The 22415-nt window shown below is 42.5% G+C and overlaps 1 protein-coding gene across 1 annotated transcript in view; it reads left to right on the forward strand.

The window, feature by feature from the left end:
- LOC145395321 (kynureninase-like) overlaps positions 1 to 22415 on the forward strand; it is a 63461-nt gene that overhangs the window by 15312 nt on the left and 25734 nt on the right. The window contains exons 2-5 of the mRNA XM_080268996.1: positions 1888 to 2140; positions 2324 to 2481; positions 9519 to 9735; positions 17186 to 17296. Of these exons, the coding sequence (XP_080125122.1) occupies positions 1982 to 2140; positions 2324 to 2481; positions 9519 to 9735; positions 17186 to 17296 (645 nt within the window). The 5' untranslated portion in view covers positions 1888 to 1981. The remainder of the gene's footprint in view (positions 1 to 1887; positions 2141 to 2323; positions 2482 to 9518; positions 9736 to 17185; positions 17297 to 22415) is intronic.

The raw sequence follows: 22415 nt of genomic DNA on the forward strand, positions 1-22415 counted from the left end.
GCAAATTACGGAAAAATGGCTGAACGAAATTACATGAAACTTAGAGGATATGTGGGCACTGGTCCCCAAACAAAGTGATTAAATTTTGGACCCTGAAAGGTCAAAATCAAGGTCACGGATTTTCAGAGGGCTAAAACTTGAAAACGGTTGAAGATAGAGATATTTATCATTAGAACATACAGAAACTGGTAATGTGGGCTTTCATCTGGCACCAAGCTCTTTGACCTTGAATGAACTTGAAAGGTCAAACTTAAGGTCACGGATATGCAAGGGGCTAAAACTCAAAACTGGCTGAAGATAGAGATATTTACTATTATCAGCATATTGGAAATCCCACGTGGGTCTTTAATTGGCACCTTGACCTTTGACTATAAGCGACCTAGAAAGATCAAACTCAAGGTCACGGATATTCAGGGGGCTATAACTCGAAACTCGTTGAAGATAGAGATATTTACAATTACCAAGGTATAGGAAGTCTCAGTTGGTCTTTCATTTGACAGCATGACCTTAGACCTTGAGTAACCTTGAAAGGTCAAACGCAAGATACTGCTTTTCAGAGGGAGTAACATGAAAACATTCGCGCAATTACCTTAGACTTTAATTGTGCACTGACGCTAAATGACAGAAACGAGTCAGTATTTAACAGTAATTATATAATTGTCTGACACCACTTGTATCTTGCGAGTATGTGTTTGTGTGTGTTTTTGTGTTTTGTGAGTGTGTTTGTGTGGGCTAATTATGTCTTGCGAGTTTGTGATTTTGTTATTATTTTTGTGATTTGTGGGTATTGTTGTTTATGGCCGTGTGTAGATGTGTATTGTATTTTGTATACGTACGATTGTTTGACTCCTGTATTGCTCTAGATGCAGCTGGGTGTTTTATTTACTATGGGTAGATGATTTGCTTCAGCTGAGAGATCTGTCAGCAGTCAAAGAATTCAAAATCCAGCTTTCTATCTGTCTATCTCTCTGTCCATTGCCAGACGTCTTGTTTCCGTAAGGGGTGGCCGCAAACAAGTCGTCTCCATGTCTCCCTGTCCTTTTGCCATTTGGGTGACCTCTCTCCAACTTCCATCCCCTCATCTGGCCTATCTCTCCACTCCATCCTTCCATCTCAACCTTGGTCTCCCCTTCCGCCTCGCTCACATACATTCTTCTAGTAAGTCTCTCATTCCCCATCCTCCCCACGTAAGCTAACATCAGACTCTTTAAGGTACTTCCACGAAAAGGGAAATGTACTTAACCTAATCTCACTCAAATCTAACCAACATTAGCCTGATCTATCCTAACTAAACCTGACCTAATCTAAGCTAACCTAACCTAACCTAGCCTAACCAGACCTAACCTAACCCAACCTAAACCTAACGAAAACCCTAATAACACCTCAACCTACCTAATCGAAAGGCATTACTGTCACTGCAAGAAAGATTGGCAAATGTGAATCTAAGAAATGCAGAGTTGGTGATACTGAATGGCTGATGATGGGAGCAAACTAAGGAATAATAAAACATAGAGGCACATGTAGTTTTGGGCCTCGACTCCTGAAGAGCACACACACACACACACACACACACACACACACACACACACACACACACACACATAACTTTACTACACACCATTCCAACCACACTTATCAAACACATACCCATGTGTTTCCTACATTCTCCCCCTTCCCATTTTCCCTTGTGCTCAGGTAAGCTATAATTGCACATTGTTTACACTTCCCAGCCATTTGACCTTATAACAAGACTAGTTTCATCATCCCTGCTTGTACTATTTGGATTTTCAGTATAGGAAAATTAAGGAACAAAACAGTTTCTAGGAAAACAGTAAATAGAAAATCAGGTAATTAAGTACCGTATTTAAAATCTATTTACTTTAACAGTGGGAGACGCAGGCGGCTCCAGTTCAAGAGTCAAATCTAGAGAACTTGGAGAAAATCCTCAAACACAAACAGACCTCTTGGGAAGGAGAGGATAATGGAGGGTCTCATGCAGCAGAAGCTAATCCTGGAGGACAGAATGAAGAGTCCAGCAAGAGTCCTCCAAGAGATTGCGGACAAGAACCAATTGGATGTTCAGAGAAAAGAGTTTGCCAGCTTCATGGACCAGAATGATCCACTGAAAGATTTCAGAAAAAATTAAGTTGTCTGTCGCTTTATCTGTCATCAATAAATTTCTTGTTTACTCATTGTGATATTAATTTTCTCTCATTTATATACTTACCAAAAATGTGTACAGTGGAGATATTTAGCTTTAAACAGCTTAGGCTACGTTCATGTCTGTGTCAAACCCTCTTGCTTCATCTCTTGCTTGTCATACAGGTTTGCCTACCCAAAGAACGGCACCCTGAAGGGAACAGACCCTGCCCTGGCCAACCCTGAAGACGACTCCCTATATCTGTGTTCACAGGCCATGGGTCTAAAGCCACGCACAGCAGACCGGGAAGTTCAAAGCATCCTGGAGCGCTGGGGCGGCTCGTACGTCTCTGTCATGAATATCTGTATCTGTCTGTCTGTGTGAATGAGTGTGTAGGTGTATTTGTGTTTGTATGTGTTTGTGCACACACACACACACACACACACACACACACACACACACACACACACACACACACAGATGAATGTACATTCCTCTTCTATCTCTTTTGGCACCTTTAACTGTCTAGCACTGACAGTACTGAACCCATCGACCAGATTTTTTCATTTTTTTATGTGTCCGACTCTTGTTTGGAAGAATTTGATGTTATCCCTCATTTCCCCCGCCCTCCCCATCTGACTTTCTTGTGACCGCCACGTCAAAAGATGTGCTTTTCTCCATCCCTGGAGTTGATACTAACAAGACGTATGATCCTGGTGGGGTCCCTCGTGTTGCTCTCATCTACAGTGTTTCGTGGTGACACCCTGCTAATTAAATTCTCTTACTTTTGTTTGTCAAGTATGCTCTCATTCAGCCCGTTCTGAAGAAGAGTTTCTGCTATTTCTGTGGCCCCTCTGATATCTTCTTTCCGATGTCTTTCAGTCTCTCCTTAAGACAAACATTTTCAGAGAAGTAGACTGTAGCACTAGTCGAGCAGGGCAATACTCCCAAGGTGGATGGAAAGCTGATGACAGGGAGAGCTGGGGCTCCCGTTTCATCAGCCCTCGGGACTAGTTGCTGACCATCCCCCTTTGCTGAACTTTTTCAGTGTCTCAGTAACACAGAGAGTAGGCCAGCACGCTCCCCAGTACAAGTTTCTCTAACTATCAATACCAAACTACATGCACAGTACACACTACACTTCCTTTTCCAAAATTCAAAACAAATCATGGCATCTCAACACAATGCATAGCCTCGGAGTCTCCAAGGGGAGGGGACCTTAAATGCCTCCACCATCCGTCCCTCTCCCGGTGACGACTCGAGCTGCCTGGAACCACTGTCTGACTCACTTCTTCATTTCTGCAACATTCGCGGTTTTTCCTCTAACTTTAACTTTGTCGAGCACCACCTCTCCTTTAAACCTCACCTTCTTTTCCTGACTGAAACTCAGCTGTCTGAGGCAACTGACAGCAAACCCTTTTCTGTATCCTTCTACTTTCTCTATACTCATTTCAAAGCCAAAGGTGGCTGTTGTGTATACTGTATATACGCAAAGACTTATCTTGCTCTCGCGTTCCTGAACTCGATTCCTCTGAATTCTTTACGCTTTGGCTTCGGCTTTCCTGTCGTTCTCTGACTAAATATATCTGCGTTGTTTACTTATCCCCTAATTCTACTAACTAAAAAAAGTTTTTCGACTATCATACTTCTACGATGGAACACGTTCTATCCATTTCACCTTTCTCTGAAATCTCCATTCTAGGAGACTTCAATGTTCACCACCACCTTTGGCTCTCCTCTCCTTACACTGATCCACCTGGTGAACAAGCCTACATCTTTTCTATCCTTAATGTCCTAGAGCAGCTTGTACAGCATCCTATCCATATCCTTGACCACCTTGGAGAGAGCTCCAACATACTTGACCTCTTCCTTACAACTAATCCTTCTGCTTACACTGTTAATCTTTCCTCTCCATTGGGCTCCTCCGATCACAACCTTATTACCTTAACTTGTCCTATCACTCCGGTACAGCCTGTGGACCCTCCAAAGAAACGTCGACTGTGGCACTTTGGAGCTGCAGATTGGGAGGCCCTCAGGCAGTACTTCTTCGATTTCCATGGAATGATTATTGCTTCCATGGTTGGGAACCAACTGAGTGTGCCCTGCGCATTACGGAGGTTATTCTCGGCATGGAAGCATACATTCCCTTCTCTTATCCTTTGACTAATGCAAGAAAGCCTTGGTTTAATCACGCTTGTTTTAATGCTCTCCACGAGGGCCTATAAAAGGTACCAGAGCCAACCCACAGTTGAATCGGTGGCTCAATTGGTAGAGAGGTGGCCTGCAGTCCTAACGGACCCAGGTTCGAATCCCGGCTGGGACAGGGAACAGTTTAAGAATTTGAATTTCATTAAATCAGGCTTTACTGATCTACCAGAAGACCCTCTGACATGTTGTAAAAATACCCCCGCTAATAGCAATACCCCAGTCCTGTATGAGACAACCCTAGCGCCGAAGTGGTGACATGTAGAGGCACATGGTATGTGGAAGGACTGCTGGGCCTTGATAGCAGGCTGTGAAGCCTATGCCCAGAGTCGGACACATAAAAAAAAAAAAAAAAAAAAATCACACCTTTTTTAAGTTTCTGCCCGGATTCATGCAAAGTCTGTTCTTCGCCCTGCTAAAAATAATTTCATCCATACTAAATGCTCTCAACTCTCCAACTCGAATTCTTCCCTCTCCTTCTGGCACCTTACCAAAAACCTTTCTAACAACTTTACCTCATCATCCTTCCCTCCTCTTTTCTACTCTGATGGCTCTGTAGCTATTTCTTCTACTGATAAAGCAGATCCCTTCACTCAGACTTTCTCCTCTAATTCCACCTTAGACGATTCCGGTGCTGTTCCTCCATCACTTCCCCCCTCAGACTTCCTCATGGCTGACATTAAAATTTCTTCATCTGATGTATTTTCTGCCATCACAGGCTTCTATATTAAGAAGGCATATGGGCCTGATGGAGTCCCTCCTGTTGTCCTCAAGAACTGTGCTTCTGTGCTTACACCCTACATAGGTAAACTCTTTTGTCTTTGTCTGTCAACTTGTACCTTTCCTTCTTGCTGGAAGTTTGCCTTCATTCAGCCAGTCCCAAAGAAGGGTGACCATTCCCAACCCTCTAACTATCGTCCAGTTGCTTTAACATCCTGTGTCTCAAAAGTTTTCGAGTTAGTTCTTAATAGAAAAATATTGAAGCATCTTTCCTATCACAACCTTCTTTCTGATCATCAGTATGGGTTCCGTCAGGGACGCTCCACTGGCGATCTTCTCACCTGCCCTTCAGACTCCTGGTCATCCTCCTTTTGGGACTTTGGCGAAAGCTTTGCCCTTGCACTTGACATCTCAAAGGCTTTCGATCGAGTTTGGCATAAATCTTTAATTTCCAAACTGCCCTATTACGGTTTCTATCCATCTATCTGTGCCTTCATGTATAGCTTCCTTTCTGGTCGTTCTATAGCCGCTGTTGTAGACGGCCATCGTTCTTCTCCTATAGCTACCAAGAGTGGTGTTCCTCAGGGCCTTGTCCTATCACCAACTCTCTTCATTTTATTCATCAATGACCTTCTAAGCTGTACATCTTTAACCCTATCCACTCATACGCTGATGACTCCACCCTTCTCCTTTCCATTCAGTTCCCGCAACGTCCATCTCAGCAGTTATTTCAACAAACAAGGGATGAGGCTATGGCACACCTAACATCTGACTTGGCTCGGATCTCTGACTGGGGTAAAAATAATCTTGTTATTAATGCATCAAAGACTCAGTTCTTACACTTATCAACCCGACAAAATCTTCCTCAGGTATGCCCACTAATGTTTAATAATATTCAGCTATATCCTGCATCATCCTTGAACATGCTTGGGGTTTCATTTACTCGGGACATCTCTTGGAAAGATCATATCACATCTCTTGTAAAATCTGCTTCCAAGAGATTGGGTGTGCTAAGCTGACTCCATTCCTTCTTTACCCCTGCACAGTTGTTGACTTCATACACGGGTTTTATCCGTCCCTGTGTGGAGTACAACTCTCATGTGTGGGGAGGCTCCTCACATACAGCTCCTCTCAATAGGGTGGAGTCAAAGGCTCTTCATCTCATTAACTCTCCTCCTCATACTGACTCCCTTCAACCTCTGTCTCATCGCCGTACTGTTGCATCTTTATCTCTTTTCTATCGCTACTTCAATGGTCACTGCTCCTCTGAACTGTCTGCTTGCATCCCTCCACCTCTACGACGGGCGCGTAGCACCCGTCTAGCAGCAAACTCTCATCCCTTTTCTGTCCAACTCTCTAATGCCAGAGTTAACTGTTACCCCCAGTCCTTCATTTATGCAACAGGTCAACTCTGGAACTGTCTCCCTCTGTCTGTATTTCCTGCTAGCTATGATCTCCAGTCTTTCAAACTCAGTGTGTCCCGGCATCTCGAAATGATCGGATCTTGAATTTGGCTCTCTCTTGTGTTTTGTTTTTATCTTGGAAGGAACAGTTTGCGGGCTCGTGGTATTTGGTTCCTTCTTCCTAGCACAAAAAAAAAAAAAAAAAACTTTTCTCACATAGCGTTGCTTCTAACCATCAGTCTGGGCAAAGCTCGACCGGCGATCTTCTTACACTTCTCCCTTACTCTTCGTCATCCTTTCTTCGGGATTTCGGTAAAACTTTTGCTGGAGCGTTATACATCTCGAAAGCTTCTGAAATAACTTGGTATAAATCCTTGACTGTTAAACTACCCTCCTACAATGTCCGTCCATCTCTATGTATTTTAAGTTCCTCTTTGGTAACTATAAACCTGAAGCTGTATGCGGCCAATTTTCTTCTAGAACGAGATTAATGTTTCTTTTTCTACCATTTATCAGTGATTTCCTGAGACATACATCTAGCCTCTCCACTCATATGCTGAAAACACTACTCTTCACGTTTCCACCCGCTTCTCACGGAGTTCACCTTAATAACCATTCCAACACAAAATCACAGGATGAGGCACTGGCACACCTGCCTTCTGATTTGTCTCTTAGTTCTCCTTGGGCTCAAAGAAACCTCGCTTCTTTTAAAGTTTCAAAGCCCCCGTACCTGCATCCCTCAACTGGGCACAGTATTCCCCATTCGCCATTATGATCCCATGACACAAAACTCAATTGTTCATCTTCTCTAAGCATTCTTGGAATCTCCTTTTCGCTGTTTCTTTTGGAGAGATCACTTTACATCTCAGGCTACTGCAAGTCCTACTACTGCTACTGCTACTACTACTACTACTATTACTACTACTTCTACTACTACTACTACTGCTACTACTACTACTACTATAAGTATCATTATTTTTTTATAATAATTGGTGGTGGTAGTAGTATGCATCGTTTTAGCTCCAGGTCCACATGAACTGTGAACCCAGTGGACTACAGGCTTAAATTACTCTTCTGCAGTCCACAGTCATCTTATTTGGGTATAGAGGGGTAGTTGAAGGACGTTTGTGTAGCTAGGTAGTTGAGCCGCCAGGTTATATTGGTGCCACCGCGTGAAGGCGTCCCTCTCCAGCATCACACATCGAGTTAAAACAGATTTGCAGTGGTTTTTCATACTGAACCGACCCCCAGTTTTTCTTTCAACTTCACTCAGTTACGTAGTTTGTACAAGGCTCTCGTTGACCCCAGTATGCCTCCAGCGTGTGTGTGGGACTCAACACAAGGTAGAATCAAAGGCTTTTCGTCTCATCACCTCTCGTCCACTCCATTACCCCATTCTCTCTCTCTCTCTCTCTCTCTCTCTCAGCCTCCTATGCCACCCTTTCAGCTCAGTTTAATCGTCTGTAAGCAACTGGAATATAACACTGGAGTCGTTCCCACCATTAGAGGATAGATATACAACACGAACTCTCTCAGGCTTTTGTGGCTTCTCTGAATAAAATCGTCGGGCATTAACTAGAATAGCATACAAGAGTTCTTCCGACCATGAGGTGATTCATATTGACAGTATTTATTAAAGTTTCCTGTGATTCACCTGGAAAATTCGTCTGGCAACAGATGGAATAAAATGGCTGAGTTGTTCCGCCGATGGTGATTCTCTTAACCCTCCCAGATTTTTAGGAATCACTCAACTGAATCAGATCGTCTGATATTACCTCGAGTAGATTCTTAGGGCCGTTTTCACAGTCGTCCCCAATGCAGTCCCCAACAGCCTACTCGCCTCCGAACGCATGTTTTCGTTTTCACAGTCGCCCCCAACCAGCCTTCCGAGGCCTCTGTTGGGGACGGCATTCGGGACGGCCCGAACAAATTACTGGAACATTCTTGGGGGGCCTGCAGCCTCCCCAACAGACGGTCCCGAAAGTAAAAAAGTAAAAGAATAGTTACATGTTTCATATTTTCAATATCATTTCAATATCATATACCCAATATAATATTTCTGGTGTAAAACACACACCCGATATTGAGAAAAAAATATATGTTTGTGTATTTTTATGAGACTTTCTACTACGTATCCGAATACTACCCTTTCGCAGACAGGTGGAGGCTCCACAACAAACGGACCCGAAAGAAATACGAGAATCGTTGTCTAATGCATATTTTCATGAAAATTCTAATATCTGATGCCCGATGTAAAAGTTGATGTAGCTAACATCCCGTTTAGAAAAGAAAATGTTCATGTATTAATAGTATATCCGTTAATAAACCACACCATCACTCATTAGACGTTATACATGTTGCTTCATGGTTATTTTTACTTAAGCCTTTTTTACAATACTTATGGATTCAGCCTACTTCCAATTTCAAGTAGGAGCGTGGTGAGGTTGCCGTTAGTTAGCTCTTCATTCCGATGACGTTTCCTATTCGTTATTTTTGCTGCATTCTTACGAATATCATCACTCCTGAATATATTAGTAAGAACTGTGTGAAGTGGATGTTCCAGCCATGTTATTCATCAGATTCATTACATTCCAATTTCTAAATATTCTCTACATATGGAAAGTGTTTTCGCCACCCAGAACTACCAACCCTACCGCATCAACACGGGCAGACGTCCCCACGTTAGTAAGCTCCCGAAAGCCATTCAGAGCGACTGTGAAATCCAAAGGTGCTTTTGGTTCTGGCCCGACACACGTTCGGGCCCAAAAGGTTAGGGACGACTGTGAAAACGGCCCTTAGAATCTTTTCAGGTATGAGAGGATCAGCCTCCTATGACTCACTCTGAGTCAAATAAAATCGTCTGGCATCAGCTGAAACAGAATACTGAAAATTGTTTCCACTATAAAAGGGTTAATGGTATTAGTATTAATCTCTCAGAGACCAATGTGTCACTAACTTAAATCGTGTGTCATCATCTGAAATATAATCCCGGTACTGGAGTTTTTCCTATCACAGCTAGGCTAACACTGCATTTTTATATCCACGCACAGCGGTGTTCAGATGTACTTCCATGAGCCAGTGCCGGCGCTGTACAGCGATAGGTATGGGCGTGAATCCTTAGGGAGGCTGGTGGGCGCCGACCCCTGCTCTGTGGTGCTCATGAACAGCCTGACGGTCAACCTCCACTTGCTGATGCTGTCGTTCTACCAGCCTACACCACAACGCTACAAGATTGTCATCGAGGCAGAGACGTTCCCCTCCGACCGGGTCAGTCATTATAAGAAATCTCATACCAGGTGTCAAAGATCTTATTTAACACTGTCCAAGACACTGTCTACCTCAAGCATCCTGTGTTTTCCTTATCGCTCACCTTGCACTATCCACCAGTCTGCCCAGAGGAATATATATATATATATATATATATATATATATATATATATATATATATAAATATGCTTGTTTCCTTACTCAGATGTCACCATATTATTGTGGAAGGAATACCTACTGATGTTAACCGAGCACGGCAAACCTATGCACCCACACTCCACAGTAGGCTATTCTATAAAACATACACGCTTACAGCAAAAGTAAATAATACCTTAAATAGCAATAAAAAGATATCCATGACTACCATAGTTAACCCTAAACCAGTTTTCTTTCACTCTGTCGGTTGTTTGGCAACGCTTTCGACAAGAATCTCCTCCGAGAGAATTACCGTAATCTGACAGGCATATATATCCAGCCATCGTCCAGTCCTACGTCGCCCATGAGGAGCGTAGAAACTCGGGGCTAGGCAAGTTGGTCCTGACATTTAAGATGAGAGTGAACAGCCTCACTCATCCCTGAGTGGCATTACGCGAGCAATAAACCCCAACCACCCCTTGGATGTAAACCTGCACCTGCTCAATTAGATTAAAGGGCCTTAACTACCCACTAAACCACCAGGCGGCATAATTTGGTTATATAATTACCATCCAGCGTAGTAAATGGTTTCCTGGTGTACAGGAAACCATATGGCTTGTCAGTCAGCGTAGAGTCACCCACAGGCAGAAGGAAGAGGAAAAAATGAAGGAAAGAAAGACAGAAGAGGGAGTGTAAAGTCACCCGAAGGCAGAAGGAAGAGGAAAAAATGAAGGAAAGTAGGACAGAAGAGGAAGGTGAGAAGAGACGAGAGGGCAGACACCCAGAGCAGCAGTACATTAAGTGAGTGGATGGTGTGCACCCCGACCTATCACCAATATATATACATAATTTAATGATTATGCCTATCTATCAATTTATTTATTTATCTATCTATCTGTCTATCTATCTGTCTATTTATTTATCTATTTATCTATCTATCTATCCTAGTATTCATGTACGTATTTATCTATGTATCTATCTATTTGTCTATATCTATCTATGTATCTGTCTATATCTATCTATCTGTCTACATACTGTGTATACAGTATATACTGTTTATTATATATATATATATATATATATATATATATATATATATATATATGCATAGGCCTACAGTATATATATATATATATATATATATATATATATATATATATATATATATATATATATATATATATATATATATTGCCAGACGCCTCAATCCCGTTTGGGATGGCCACAAACAAATCGCCTCCACGTCGCCCTGTCCCCCGCCATTTCGCTGCCCTGCTCCCAACTTACACACCCCTCTCTCATATACCTCTCCACCCCATCCCTCCATCTCATCCTCGGCCTCCCCCTCCCTCTTCCCCCCTCTACCTCACTCACATACACTCTCTTCGTCAGTCTTTCACCCTCCATCCTCTCCACATGGCCAAACCATCTCAGTGTTTTCTTCCTAACGCTTCCTGTCACATCCACATCCACACCATAATGCTCCTTTATATCCTCATTTGTCAGCCTGTCTCTCCATGTGACTCCACAGGCTCCTCTTAAATAACTCATTTCCACTGCTCTCACTCTTGACTTGTGTCCTTCCAACAACATCCAAGCTTCACTTCCATACGTTAGAGTTGGTATCACAATACTGTCATGTAGTAACTTTTTCACTTCCATGCTCACTTCTCTGCTTCTTATCACTGTTTTCAAGGAACTGGCAACCTTTCTTCCCTGCTGTACCCTTTCAAGCACTTCACCCTCCAAACCTCCATCCTTACTCATCACACTACCCAAGTACTTAAATGTACTCACATTTTCCAATTCCTCACCATCCAACCTCGCCGTACATTCACTGACTTCACCTCTCTCGAAGACCATAACTTTACTCTTCCCTACATTCACCTTTAGATTCCGTTTCTTACACACTCTCCCAGACTCATCCACCAAGCCTTGCAGCTCTCCTTCGTCTTCACTCAACAACACAGTATCATCTGCAAACAACAGTACAGGGAGTTTCCAAACACTACTCTCTCTCACCAAGGCCACTCCAACATCCACTACTCTACCTTGTACCTCGTTTATTACCCCATCCATGTACAGATTGAACAACCATGGAGACATGACACATCCCTGTTTCAACCCAACCTTCAAAGAGAAAAATTCACTCAGTTCACCATCCAAACGCACTGCAGCCTTAGCACCATCATACATACTCTTCACAGCATTCAACAACTTCCCATCTACTCCATATATTCTTAGTACTTTCCACAATCCTTGTCTATCCACCCTGTCATATGCTTTCTCCAAATCCATGAGAGCCGCATACAACTTCTTTCCCTTCTCTAGAAACTTTTCCACTAAAGATCTAAGAATGAATATCTAATCTACACATCCTCTTCCCTTCACTAAAGCCTCCCTGTTCTTCTCCAACTAATTCCTCTGTTCTTTCTCTAACTCTGTCAATAAGTATCCTACCATACACTTTTCCTATTATATTAAGAAGAAAGATGCCCCTATGATTACCATACACTTCTTTTTCCCCTTTTCCTTTGTACAAGGGAATAATTATACCTGACTTCCAATCCTCTGGGACCCTACCTTCCTCCCAGGCCAATCTGCACATCTTCCACATCCATTCTATTACTATCTCTCTCCCATGCTTCAGCATTTTACCACACACTCCATCAATTCCTGGGGCTTTCCTCAGTTTCACTTTCTTCATTGCTTCCACAACTTCTATCCTACTGATTTCTTCCTGTCTTCTCAACTCCCTCCTTCTCCCAGCCATTCCCCAGCCACTTATCACTCGCATTACTTCCATCCTCTATGTTCAACAATTCCTTAAAGTGTTCTCTCCATCTGCTCAATTTTTCTCCCTTCTCCACTAGTAATCTACCATTTTTATCTTTCACTCCCCTGCTAATTTCACTTCCACCTGTCTTACTCTTTTCACCTCTTTCTAAAACATTTTCTTACAGTTCCTCCACTTTACACTCAAGTTCCTTCCAAATTCCTCATCCGCTCTCTTCTTACTCTCTCTCACTAACCTTTTCACCTCTCTCTTTCTTTCTACATATAGCTCTCTCTTCCGCCTCTCAACTTCTTGCACGCCCCTATTTCTCATCCATTAATTGTATTCTTTCTTCTTTTGTGCCACAGCCTGTCTCACCTCTTCATTCCACCAAGCTGTTCCTTGCACACCCCTCCGTCTTCTCTTCATCCCACACACCACATCACATGCTGCACATATTTCTTCTGTAAATATCCTGCACACACCTTCTACGTCCCCCATCTGCTCCAATTTATATTTGCCCAATCGTTCCTCCACTTCTCTCTTATACTCTGCCTTTTTCTCATCCTCTTGTAACCTTTCCATTCTCCTTACAAATATTCCTTCTTCCCGTCCTTCCCTTTTTCTATTTCTCCATCTTAATTGGACCTTGACTCTGGCTACTACCAAGTAGTGGTCCGAAAGTCCACTCCCCCAGCCTCTATAAGCTCTTGCATCCATTACACATTTTCGCATCCTTTCATCCACACACACATAATCAATCATTGCCTTCCTTTCATTCAGTTCACCACCCACCCTTCTCATCACTCGCCATGTATACCTGTGGATCATTTTGTTCCTGAAGAGGGTATTGGCTATCACCAACCCCCTCCCGGCACAAATGTCCACTAACGCACTGCCATTCTCATCTATCTCAGCAGGTACACCCCACTCACCAACTATTCCATCCACCTTCACGTTCCCTACTTTACCATTCATATCACCGATCAAAAACACTCTCTCATTCTTTCCAAACTTTTCCATGCACACTTCCACATTTGTCCAGAACTCTTCTCTCACTCTGCTTGCACGATCTTGCGTTGGCGCATACACACACACACAATCGCCCACATTTGTATTCCAACTTTCAATCTTACCCACACAATCCTTGACCTAACTAATCCATACTCTCTTATGCTCTTCTTCCATCTTTTACTCACAACTATACATACTCCTTCTTTTGCCCTCTCATTCTCACCTACTCCTGCACATATACCCTATCCATACTCCATATCTCTCTCTCTCTCTATCTATCTATATTTATATATATATATATTTTTTTTATGCGAGGAAGAAGGAACCAAAGGCCATGAGCCCGCAGTAACAGTTCCCTCCAAGAGAAAAACAAAATACAATAGAGAGCCAAATTCAAGATCCGATCATTTTGAGATGCCTGGACACACTACGTTTGAAAGACTGGAGATCATAGGCAGCAGGAAATACAGACAGAGGGAGACAGTTCCAGAGCTCACCTGTTGCATAAATGAAAGACTGGGAGTAACGGTTAACTCTTGCATTAAAGAGCTGGACAGAAAAGGGATGAGAGTTAGCTGCCAGACGGGTGCTACGCGCCCGTCGTAGAGGAGGAGGAATGCAAGCAGACAGTTCAGAGGAGCAGTGACCATTAAAGTAGCGATAGAAAAGAGATAAAGATGCAACAGTGCGGCGAAGAGACAGAGGTTGAAGGGAGTCAGTAAGAGGAGGAGAGTTAATGAGACGAAAAGCCTTTGACTCCACCCTATTGAGAAGAGCTGTATGTGGGGAGCCTCCCCACACATGAGAGTTGTACTCCACACAGGGGCGGATAAAACCCCTGTATAGAGTCAACAATTGTGCAGGGGTAAAGAAAGAGCGGAGTCGGCTTAGCACACCCAATCTCTTGGAAGCAGATTTTACAAGAGATGTAATATGATCTTTTCAAGATAAGTCCCGAGTAAATGAAACCCCAAGCATGTTCAAGGATGATGCAGGATTAAGCTGAATATTATTGAACATTAGTGGGTATACCTGTGGAAGATTTTGTCGGGTTGATAAGTGTAAGAACTGAGTCTTAGATGCATTAAAGACAACCATATTATTTTTACCCCAGTCAGAGATATGAGCCAAGTCAGACATTAGGTGTGCCATACCCTCATCCCTTGTTTCTTGAAATAACTGTTGAGATGGGCGTTGCGGGAACCGAATGGAAAGGTGAAGGGTGGAGTCATCAGCGTATGAGTGGATAGGGTTAGATGTACAGCTTAGAAGATCATTGATGAATAAAAGGAAGAGAGTTGGTGATAGGACAGAGCCCTGAGGAACACCACTGTTGATAGTTCTAGGAGAAGAACGATGGCCGTCTACAACAGCGGCTATAGAACGACCAGAAAGGAAACTAGCGATGAAGGCACAGATAGAAGGATAGAAACCGTAGGAGGGCAGTTTGGAAATTAAAGATTTATGCCAGACTCGATCGAAAGCCTTTGAGATGTCAAGTGCAATGGCAAAGCTTTCGCCAAAGTCCCGAAAGGAGGATGACCAGGAGTCTGAAAGGTAGGTGAGAAGATCGCCAGTGGAGCGTCCCTGACGGAACCCATACTGACGATCGGAAAGAAGGTTGTGATAGGAAAGATGTCTTAAAATTTTTCTATTAAGAATTGACTCAAAAACTTTTGAAATACAGGACGTTAAAGCAATTGGACGATATTTGGAGGGTTGGGAGTGGTCACCCTTCTTTGGGACTGTCTGAATGAGAGCAAACTTCTAGCAAGAAGGAAAGGTACAAGTTGACAGACAAAGGCGAAATAGTTTGCCTAGGCAGGGTGTAAGCACAGAAGCACAGTTCTTGAGAACAACAGGAGGGACCCCATCAGGCCCATATGCCTTGTTATTACTGAGGCCAGTGATGGCAGAAAATACATCAACTGAAGAAATTTTAATGTCAGCCATGAGGAAGTCAGAGGGGGGAAGTGATGGAGGAACAGCACCGGAATCGTCTAAGGTGAAATTGGAGGAGAAAGTCTGTGCGAAGAGATCTGCTTTATCAGTAGAAGAAATAGCTACAGAACCATCAGAGTAGAAAATAGGAGGGAAGGATCATATATATATATATATATAAGAAAAAAAAAGTCCAAGCCACAGTATCGGATGAAGAGGAAGTCTGTTGTGAATGAAAATTCTTATATCAGATTCAGCAGTAAGTCAGGTGGAAAGGCACCCTTGTATTTCCTTATACTGCAGAGCAGGGAGTAATTACAAGCAGTAGGGTGAGGGACATTGCTCGACACCTACCACACGAAAAAACAAAAAATTTTCTAGCGTAATGAAATTTCTCTTTTCTCATTCTCACTCCATTTCTTTAATGTTGAGGAATATAATTTAGGAACTCGATTTTCCATTAAGATATTTTCTGCTTGTCTTCCAAGAAAATAGTATAACGAATACAGCAAACATTTACATCGATTTATGTGTCTATGCGCTTGTTTAATATTTTCGTGGTACCCCCAAGTCTGTATGGACCTTCACCTCCGAGTGCTGTCCCTTACAAAGCGCACTTTTTTTTTTTTTTTTTTTTCGGTATGTTGGAATGTTGCATTTATTTCAACGGTACGTCTAAAGTGGGTAAACTTGCACAAGTTTCATCAGCAGATTTTTTTTTCCCCAGCATTTTTCAGATTTCATGTAAATACATTTCAACCAGGTAGTACAGTCCAAGGCGACTCTACCTCTGATGCGTAAGTGACTGTGGAGGGGAAGAGTGAGAATTAAGGTCACCACTACAAGCCTTTGTTTGAAGTAATGACTACTGATATGTGACTGACCGTTGAAGGGAACAGGGACAGCAACCGTTGGTCAGCAGAGAATGTGGTCCAGGAACAGTGGATAACCCCAAATGGAATGGTGTCTACATGGATGAACGTGAGGGTGTGGAACAGTGGTGGGTAGAGCAGCAATAGGGGGTGATGCAGGAGACGAGTAAGAACAGCGCCTTTTGGAGCACAGTGATGTTGTAAGTAAGGGAAGAGGGCGTCCAGGGGGATTAAGAAATTTGCTCCCTTCATTAGCAGGAGAGTGTGCTGTCGGTGCTGAGGTGAAATTTTACACAGTTTTTGTGACAGCAAAATTTTCGAGCAAAAAAAAAAAAAAAATCCCGCGTTTCTTTTGAGGTTTCTGATAACAATGAGGCAGCATACTCTGTTTCAGTGGAAATGTTAATTAGTAATAAGCATTGTTCCACTTCATTAACCTTTAGGTAATCTCGTTCTCTTCAGTCAGCAGAAGAAGTCAGTCTGCTCCATGCCAGGTTGTTACCTAATCGCAATGCTTTAGTTGCTTCCTTCTCATGCCTCAGGACTCTGCCACTGCATCGGCATCAGCAGGGTATAAAGGTAGAATGTTGACGATGGTGACGATTCTCTTGCAGATTATAAGAGAGATGCATAGATTGTTGTTAGTATCTGCAGTTACTTCACAATATTTCTATTCAAGCTTATTTTATCTTATTTTTATTTTTTCATTCAGTACGCGATGGTGTCACAGGCTGAGCTAAGGGGATATTCACCTGAAGAAGCCGTGATCGAAATACACCGGAGAGAAGGAGAGCGCACCATAAGGAATGAGGACGTTATAGAGGTAAATGGAGTTTATGACTTTATTCCTAGCACGTCTTGACCCTTTGCATATGGTGACTTTTTTCTGGTCGGTTGTGCTATTTCAGGATGATTTCATTCAACTTTGGGCAGATTTTTCGAACTGAAGGGGTTCTACATAGCCTTTATTACCAATTCACTACTGCACGTCCTTCCTAGGTTGAATTAATTGGAATTATCTGTAGGTGGCAAAACAACGTTAATAAAAGTATACTGTTGGACTGAAATGGTTTAAAACAGAACCATAACATACATTCATTCATCCACTCACTCTACGTTGGTTATCTGAGTGAACGCCATGCTATTTTCATCACCTTAGTCTATTACTACGGGTGCAACTTCCTGCGCTGAGGAAGATACGGTATTTGCATCTTTCCACCCAGCACGCCGTCAATATATGCAGAGATCCGATATGGTGACTTGTGATGTTGTGGGTGACAGATAATTACCGTTCTCTTACAAGTTTCACCAGCTCCCCAGCCAAAGAGTATTATTCAGTCATATGAAGCTTCTGCGTCCAGTCACTGCATGAACTAAGATGAAATAGTAGCCCTAGATCACACACACACACACACACACACACACACACACACACACACACACACACACACACACACACACACACACACACTTTTTCTTTCGGTCTCCAAATTTTCTCTCTCTCTCTCTCTGTATGTATGTATGTATCTATCTATCTAGCTATCATTATTTAGTTGTCTGTCTACAATATCGTATGTAATTATGCATATTACACAACTAAATGAAGCAGCCTAGGTATATAGATAGATAGATAGAAATGAATTGTCAGAATCATTTTTTCACTCTCAGAGGGATGGTTGAGCCGCTGACGAACCACGCTTCTCTAGTGGTCGCACCATCGCAAAAGTATATAATAATTTTTAAGAACAACATTATGCTATGGCTTTATCTTTTAGTACAGATGATATATCCACCCAGTATTTTATGGTTGCAAATCCATATATATCGACGGATGCAGAACTTTTGATAATCAGCTGAAAAATTACACATGACCTGCAAAAAAAGAAAAAAATTGAGATCCATCAGTAAGTATGACACTTGCTTTCGTCGTGTTCTGTCGGCTGTATGGTGACCATGGCTTGCACATTCAAGCAAAATTTTGCAGGCATGTTGCTGCCTATACCATTTTCAATAAAGTCGATGTCCTAACCATCCCACCGTCCGAATCATCACCGCCTTCTCCCTGCACATGATCTATATATCTATCTATATACCTAGGCTGCTTCCTCCAAGGAAAGAGAGGTAGCCAAGGCAGGACTTCACTCCCATTTTACTCATCCACTCAAACACATTCTTTCGCATTTTAGCCCCTAGCCCCAAGGGGATAAGGGACAGATCCTCACCGCACCACACCGCACGAGGGTCAACTGCGCAGTGCAATCAGTGACATCCGCAGCAGGGCCCGAAATGGTTTACCCCTGCCACATCATAATGGACCCATCCCCTTACCTGCACCTGACCTGATCAGCTGATCAGATCGAATGCGGGAGAATATCTCTTCAGGGCTGTGTCATCATTTATGCAGTCACAGTTTCTCTCCAGTCATTTCTGTCACGCACAGCCACACTTCCTTGCTCAACAGACATCGCTCTCGCATCCAATGCTCTCTTCATACTGTCCATCCATCCTATTCGAGGTTTTCCTTTCAGCCTTACACCTCTCACATCAGACCTAGTTATCTTTGTCACCAATCGCTCTTTATCCATTCTCTCCATATGATATGATACTCAACACTAACTATTCATTTCTCTTGTTATTCACTTTTTTTTTTTTTAAATAAAAGTGCCAGTACAACATGTAGTCCCATAGTTCTGAAGGAGGCGAGGGTATGAGCATTAGTACAACCATCTTCAGCCACGCTCCTGGTGGTGACTATATAATTATGTCCTGGATTGCTCCCTAACACATTTTCAGCAAATGTCAGCAATATTCGTTGTGCTGAATACCACCCCTCCGTCTCTAAACCTCGCATTTTATTACTCACTGAAACTCAGCTAACCATGAGTACTGAAATCAGCCTCTGTTTCTGTATCCTCTTAGTCCTCTACACAAATGTGAAAGTGAAAGAAGGCTGCTGCATTAGGGCGTCTCATTTTGGGAGCTGAAAATTAATTTTTGCAAATTTCTTCAGTGAATTGCTTTGAAAATAGATTTTTGGATACGAAGAATTCAAATCTGCAATTATTTTTGTGATTGTACAGTAAGCAACAATAATCGTGTCGTGAAATTTGGTGAAAACATAAGCTAACAGGCTAAGCGTCTGGTACATTCCGCCGTCTGTCATACGGACGGTTCATAATGTTTCACGAGTTACATTTAATCTTCGGACAAAACCGCGACACGATTACTGTTGCTCACTGTACAATAGGGTGGGCCAAAAATTTAAAATTCGACGAAACATAGCTATACTATGACTATAGTATGTTTTCAAATGAACTAATTTAATTTTTGAAAATGAGTCAGAGGCACTTCAGCAACTTTCAGTTTAGTTTTTACGGCACTGACAGTCCAAACATTCAGTTATTACCGGTGGTTGGCAACTCTGTAAGTGATAATCCATTATTTTGCATTTCAGTTACCAACTACACGAACTGATACTGGTTTACAGGGTTGATGTTTGTATGAATCTGCGTATTTTACTGGAATCATGGCCAGTTGCAGCACACCAGAAAGCACGAAAGACTGTTTTCGGCTCATCACGCAGTCTTCTGATAAATCAGTTGCCCACTAGCTGTGATGTCATAAGGGCATATTTGGAACATAAATCCACAAATCCGTCATTGAGCACCCAAGCCTATGCAGAAACTGTTGCACTTGAAGTAGCAGGAATTTACGAGGAAGTTTCCATCTCAGCTATTGATTACACTAGTGTTGTTATCCATGTGAAACGCTTGATAGCAAAGGCACAGGAGCTTAGGAAATATCCAGTGAGCAAAAGGACTTCCAACACCTACATAGAGCAACTCGGCAGCTTTGACACCATATATGACATTAGTCGTTGCAAATGTTTCAAAAGCTTCAATGCACGTGAGAGGTGTGAGTGTCATTGCGCTAGAGCAGACAAGATACCGCCTGAGGAGTGGCCTTTCTGGGTTGACCAAAAGAGTTGCAGAAAAATGTATATTGGTAGAATAGACCGGAAGAAGACAACAAAAAATAAGTGTGCAGCAAATAGAGTGATGAAATGGAAGCTCTATGAAGAGTCCACTAGAGATACTAAGCAAAATAATGAAGATATAATAGACAGCATTTACTGACGAGAGTGATGCCTGTGATCAACAATATGATCAATATGATGATGATGATACTGCAGAAGTAGTAGTTGGAAGCAAACAGTCAGAACAGTGTCAGAACAGATTAGTCTATCCTGAGCTGAGTCGTGTTGCTGATCGATGTCAAGTAAGCAATAGAGACATCTGCTCCATTGTAAATGCAGCACTGAAAGATATGAATATTCTCTGTGAAGAAAATAAAGTTGATCCCAGTAAACTCCGCCGTCAGAGAAAATATTGGAGAGATGTCACAATGCAACAGCATAAAATTGACTTGGAGGAGATCGCTTGCATCGGTTTCGATGGAAAAATCGATTAAACGCTCAAGAAAACCCCAGATGGCCAGAGAATCGTGAAGGAAGATCACTACTCAGTAGTTGCTTTTCCTGACGCCGTTTACATCGACCACGTTTCTCCCGAGAGTGGAACAGCAACAGATATTGCCAAGGAAATCATGTCTGTCATTCGAGAAACAAATTCAACAGATTCGTTGCAAGCTATGCTCTGTGATGGGACAAATATTAATACTGGAAAGAGAAATGTAGTGATCCATGAACTCGAAGCACAGATTGGCAGACCACTACAGTGGCTTATTTGTTGTTGCACCTTGTTGAAATCATTTTCCGAAGGCATTTCGAGGCAGTTGATGGTTCGACAACAGGTCCACGAGGCTGCAGAGGAGAAGTAGGTCAATCGCTTGAATCTGGCCCAAAAGATCTTCCATTTGTTGGTTATGAACGTGTTGCTGGAAAAGCTTACATTTTACCAAGAACTGAAAGTGATCTCAGCAAAGATCAGGGCTACCTGTACCGTGCATGTTTGGCAGTGCAATTGCCAAGTGGAGATGCTAATGAAGGTGTGGGACCATCTGCACAACCAGGACCGCTAAATCATGCCAGGTGGCTTACGAAAGCTAATCGCGTACTGCGACTTTACATGTCAAAGGAGCAACCATCACCAACCCTAAAACGTCTCGTTTCATTCATTGTGAACTACTATGCTCCTGTGTGGTTCAGGGTGAAAGCCAATAGCTCGTGTCAGGTTGGAGCCAAAAAAAAATTTATGGTGGAGCTCCTTCAAAATTTGCCGTTGGAGGATCAGACGATCATTCGCCCTGTGTTTGCCAGTAACAGCTACTTCTGTCACCCAGAGAACATCCTGTTGTCGGCTGTTGCTGATGAAGATGTTGGCGTAAACTCGATGGCGATCAAGTCGATGAAACAAGCACAGATGAATGAGAATGATGACCAAGCCTCAGTTAGAATATTTGAAAAATCGGCACTGAAGATCAACTTCGATGCCAAGAAGTACACTGATCTGGTAGAGCTTTCTTCTGTCACACTTCCTCCATTGCTGAAGAACAGACTGGACCAAATGGACGAAAGCCAACCCATCGTACTGGACGTGTACCTTTGCCATTCCCAAGGAGTGGAACGCTGCGTTAAGGATGTCACATCCACCACAAGTAGAGAATTTGAGCAGGAATCACGTCATGGTATGCTCGTCCAATTCGCAGCTTGTTCCCGAAGAGAGAAAGTAAAGAAGACTTTTGATGCGTTCAACTGTTCATGCCATTTCTACTGTTCTTTTTATTTTTCATGAAATGCTGCCTTTCATATGATTTGAATACATTCATTCCAACTGTTACTTTCATTTTTAAAATTGAACTTTAACACAGAAATTGCATTTAAGTTCATCCGAAAAAATAGCATTTGTTTCTATTTTTTTTTTTAAATAACTATTTTTAGATCCAAGTTGCTGGAATGGGCACATATATATCAAATTTTTTTT

Source organism: Coenobita brevimanus, chromosome 4, assembly GCF_032717465.1.
Source record: "Coenobita brevimanus isolate Jiangsu-jjx chromosome 4, ASM3271746v2, whole genome shotgun sequence".
NCBI classification, from domain to species: domain Eukaryota; kingdom Metazoa; phylum Arthropoda; class Malacostraca; order Decapoda; family Coenobitidae; genus Coenobita; species Coenobita brevimanus.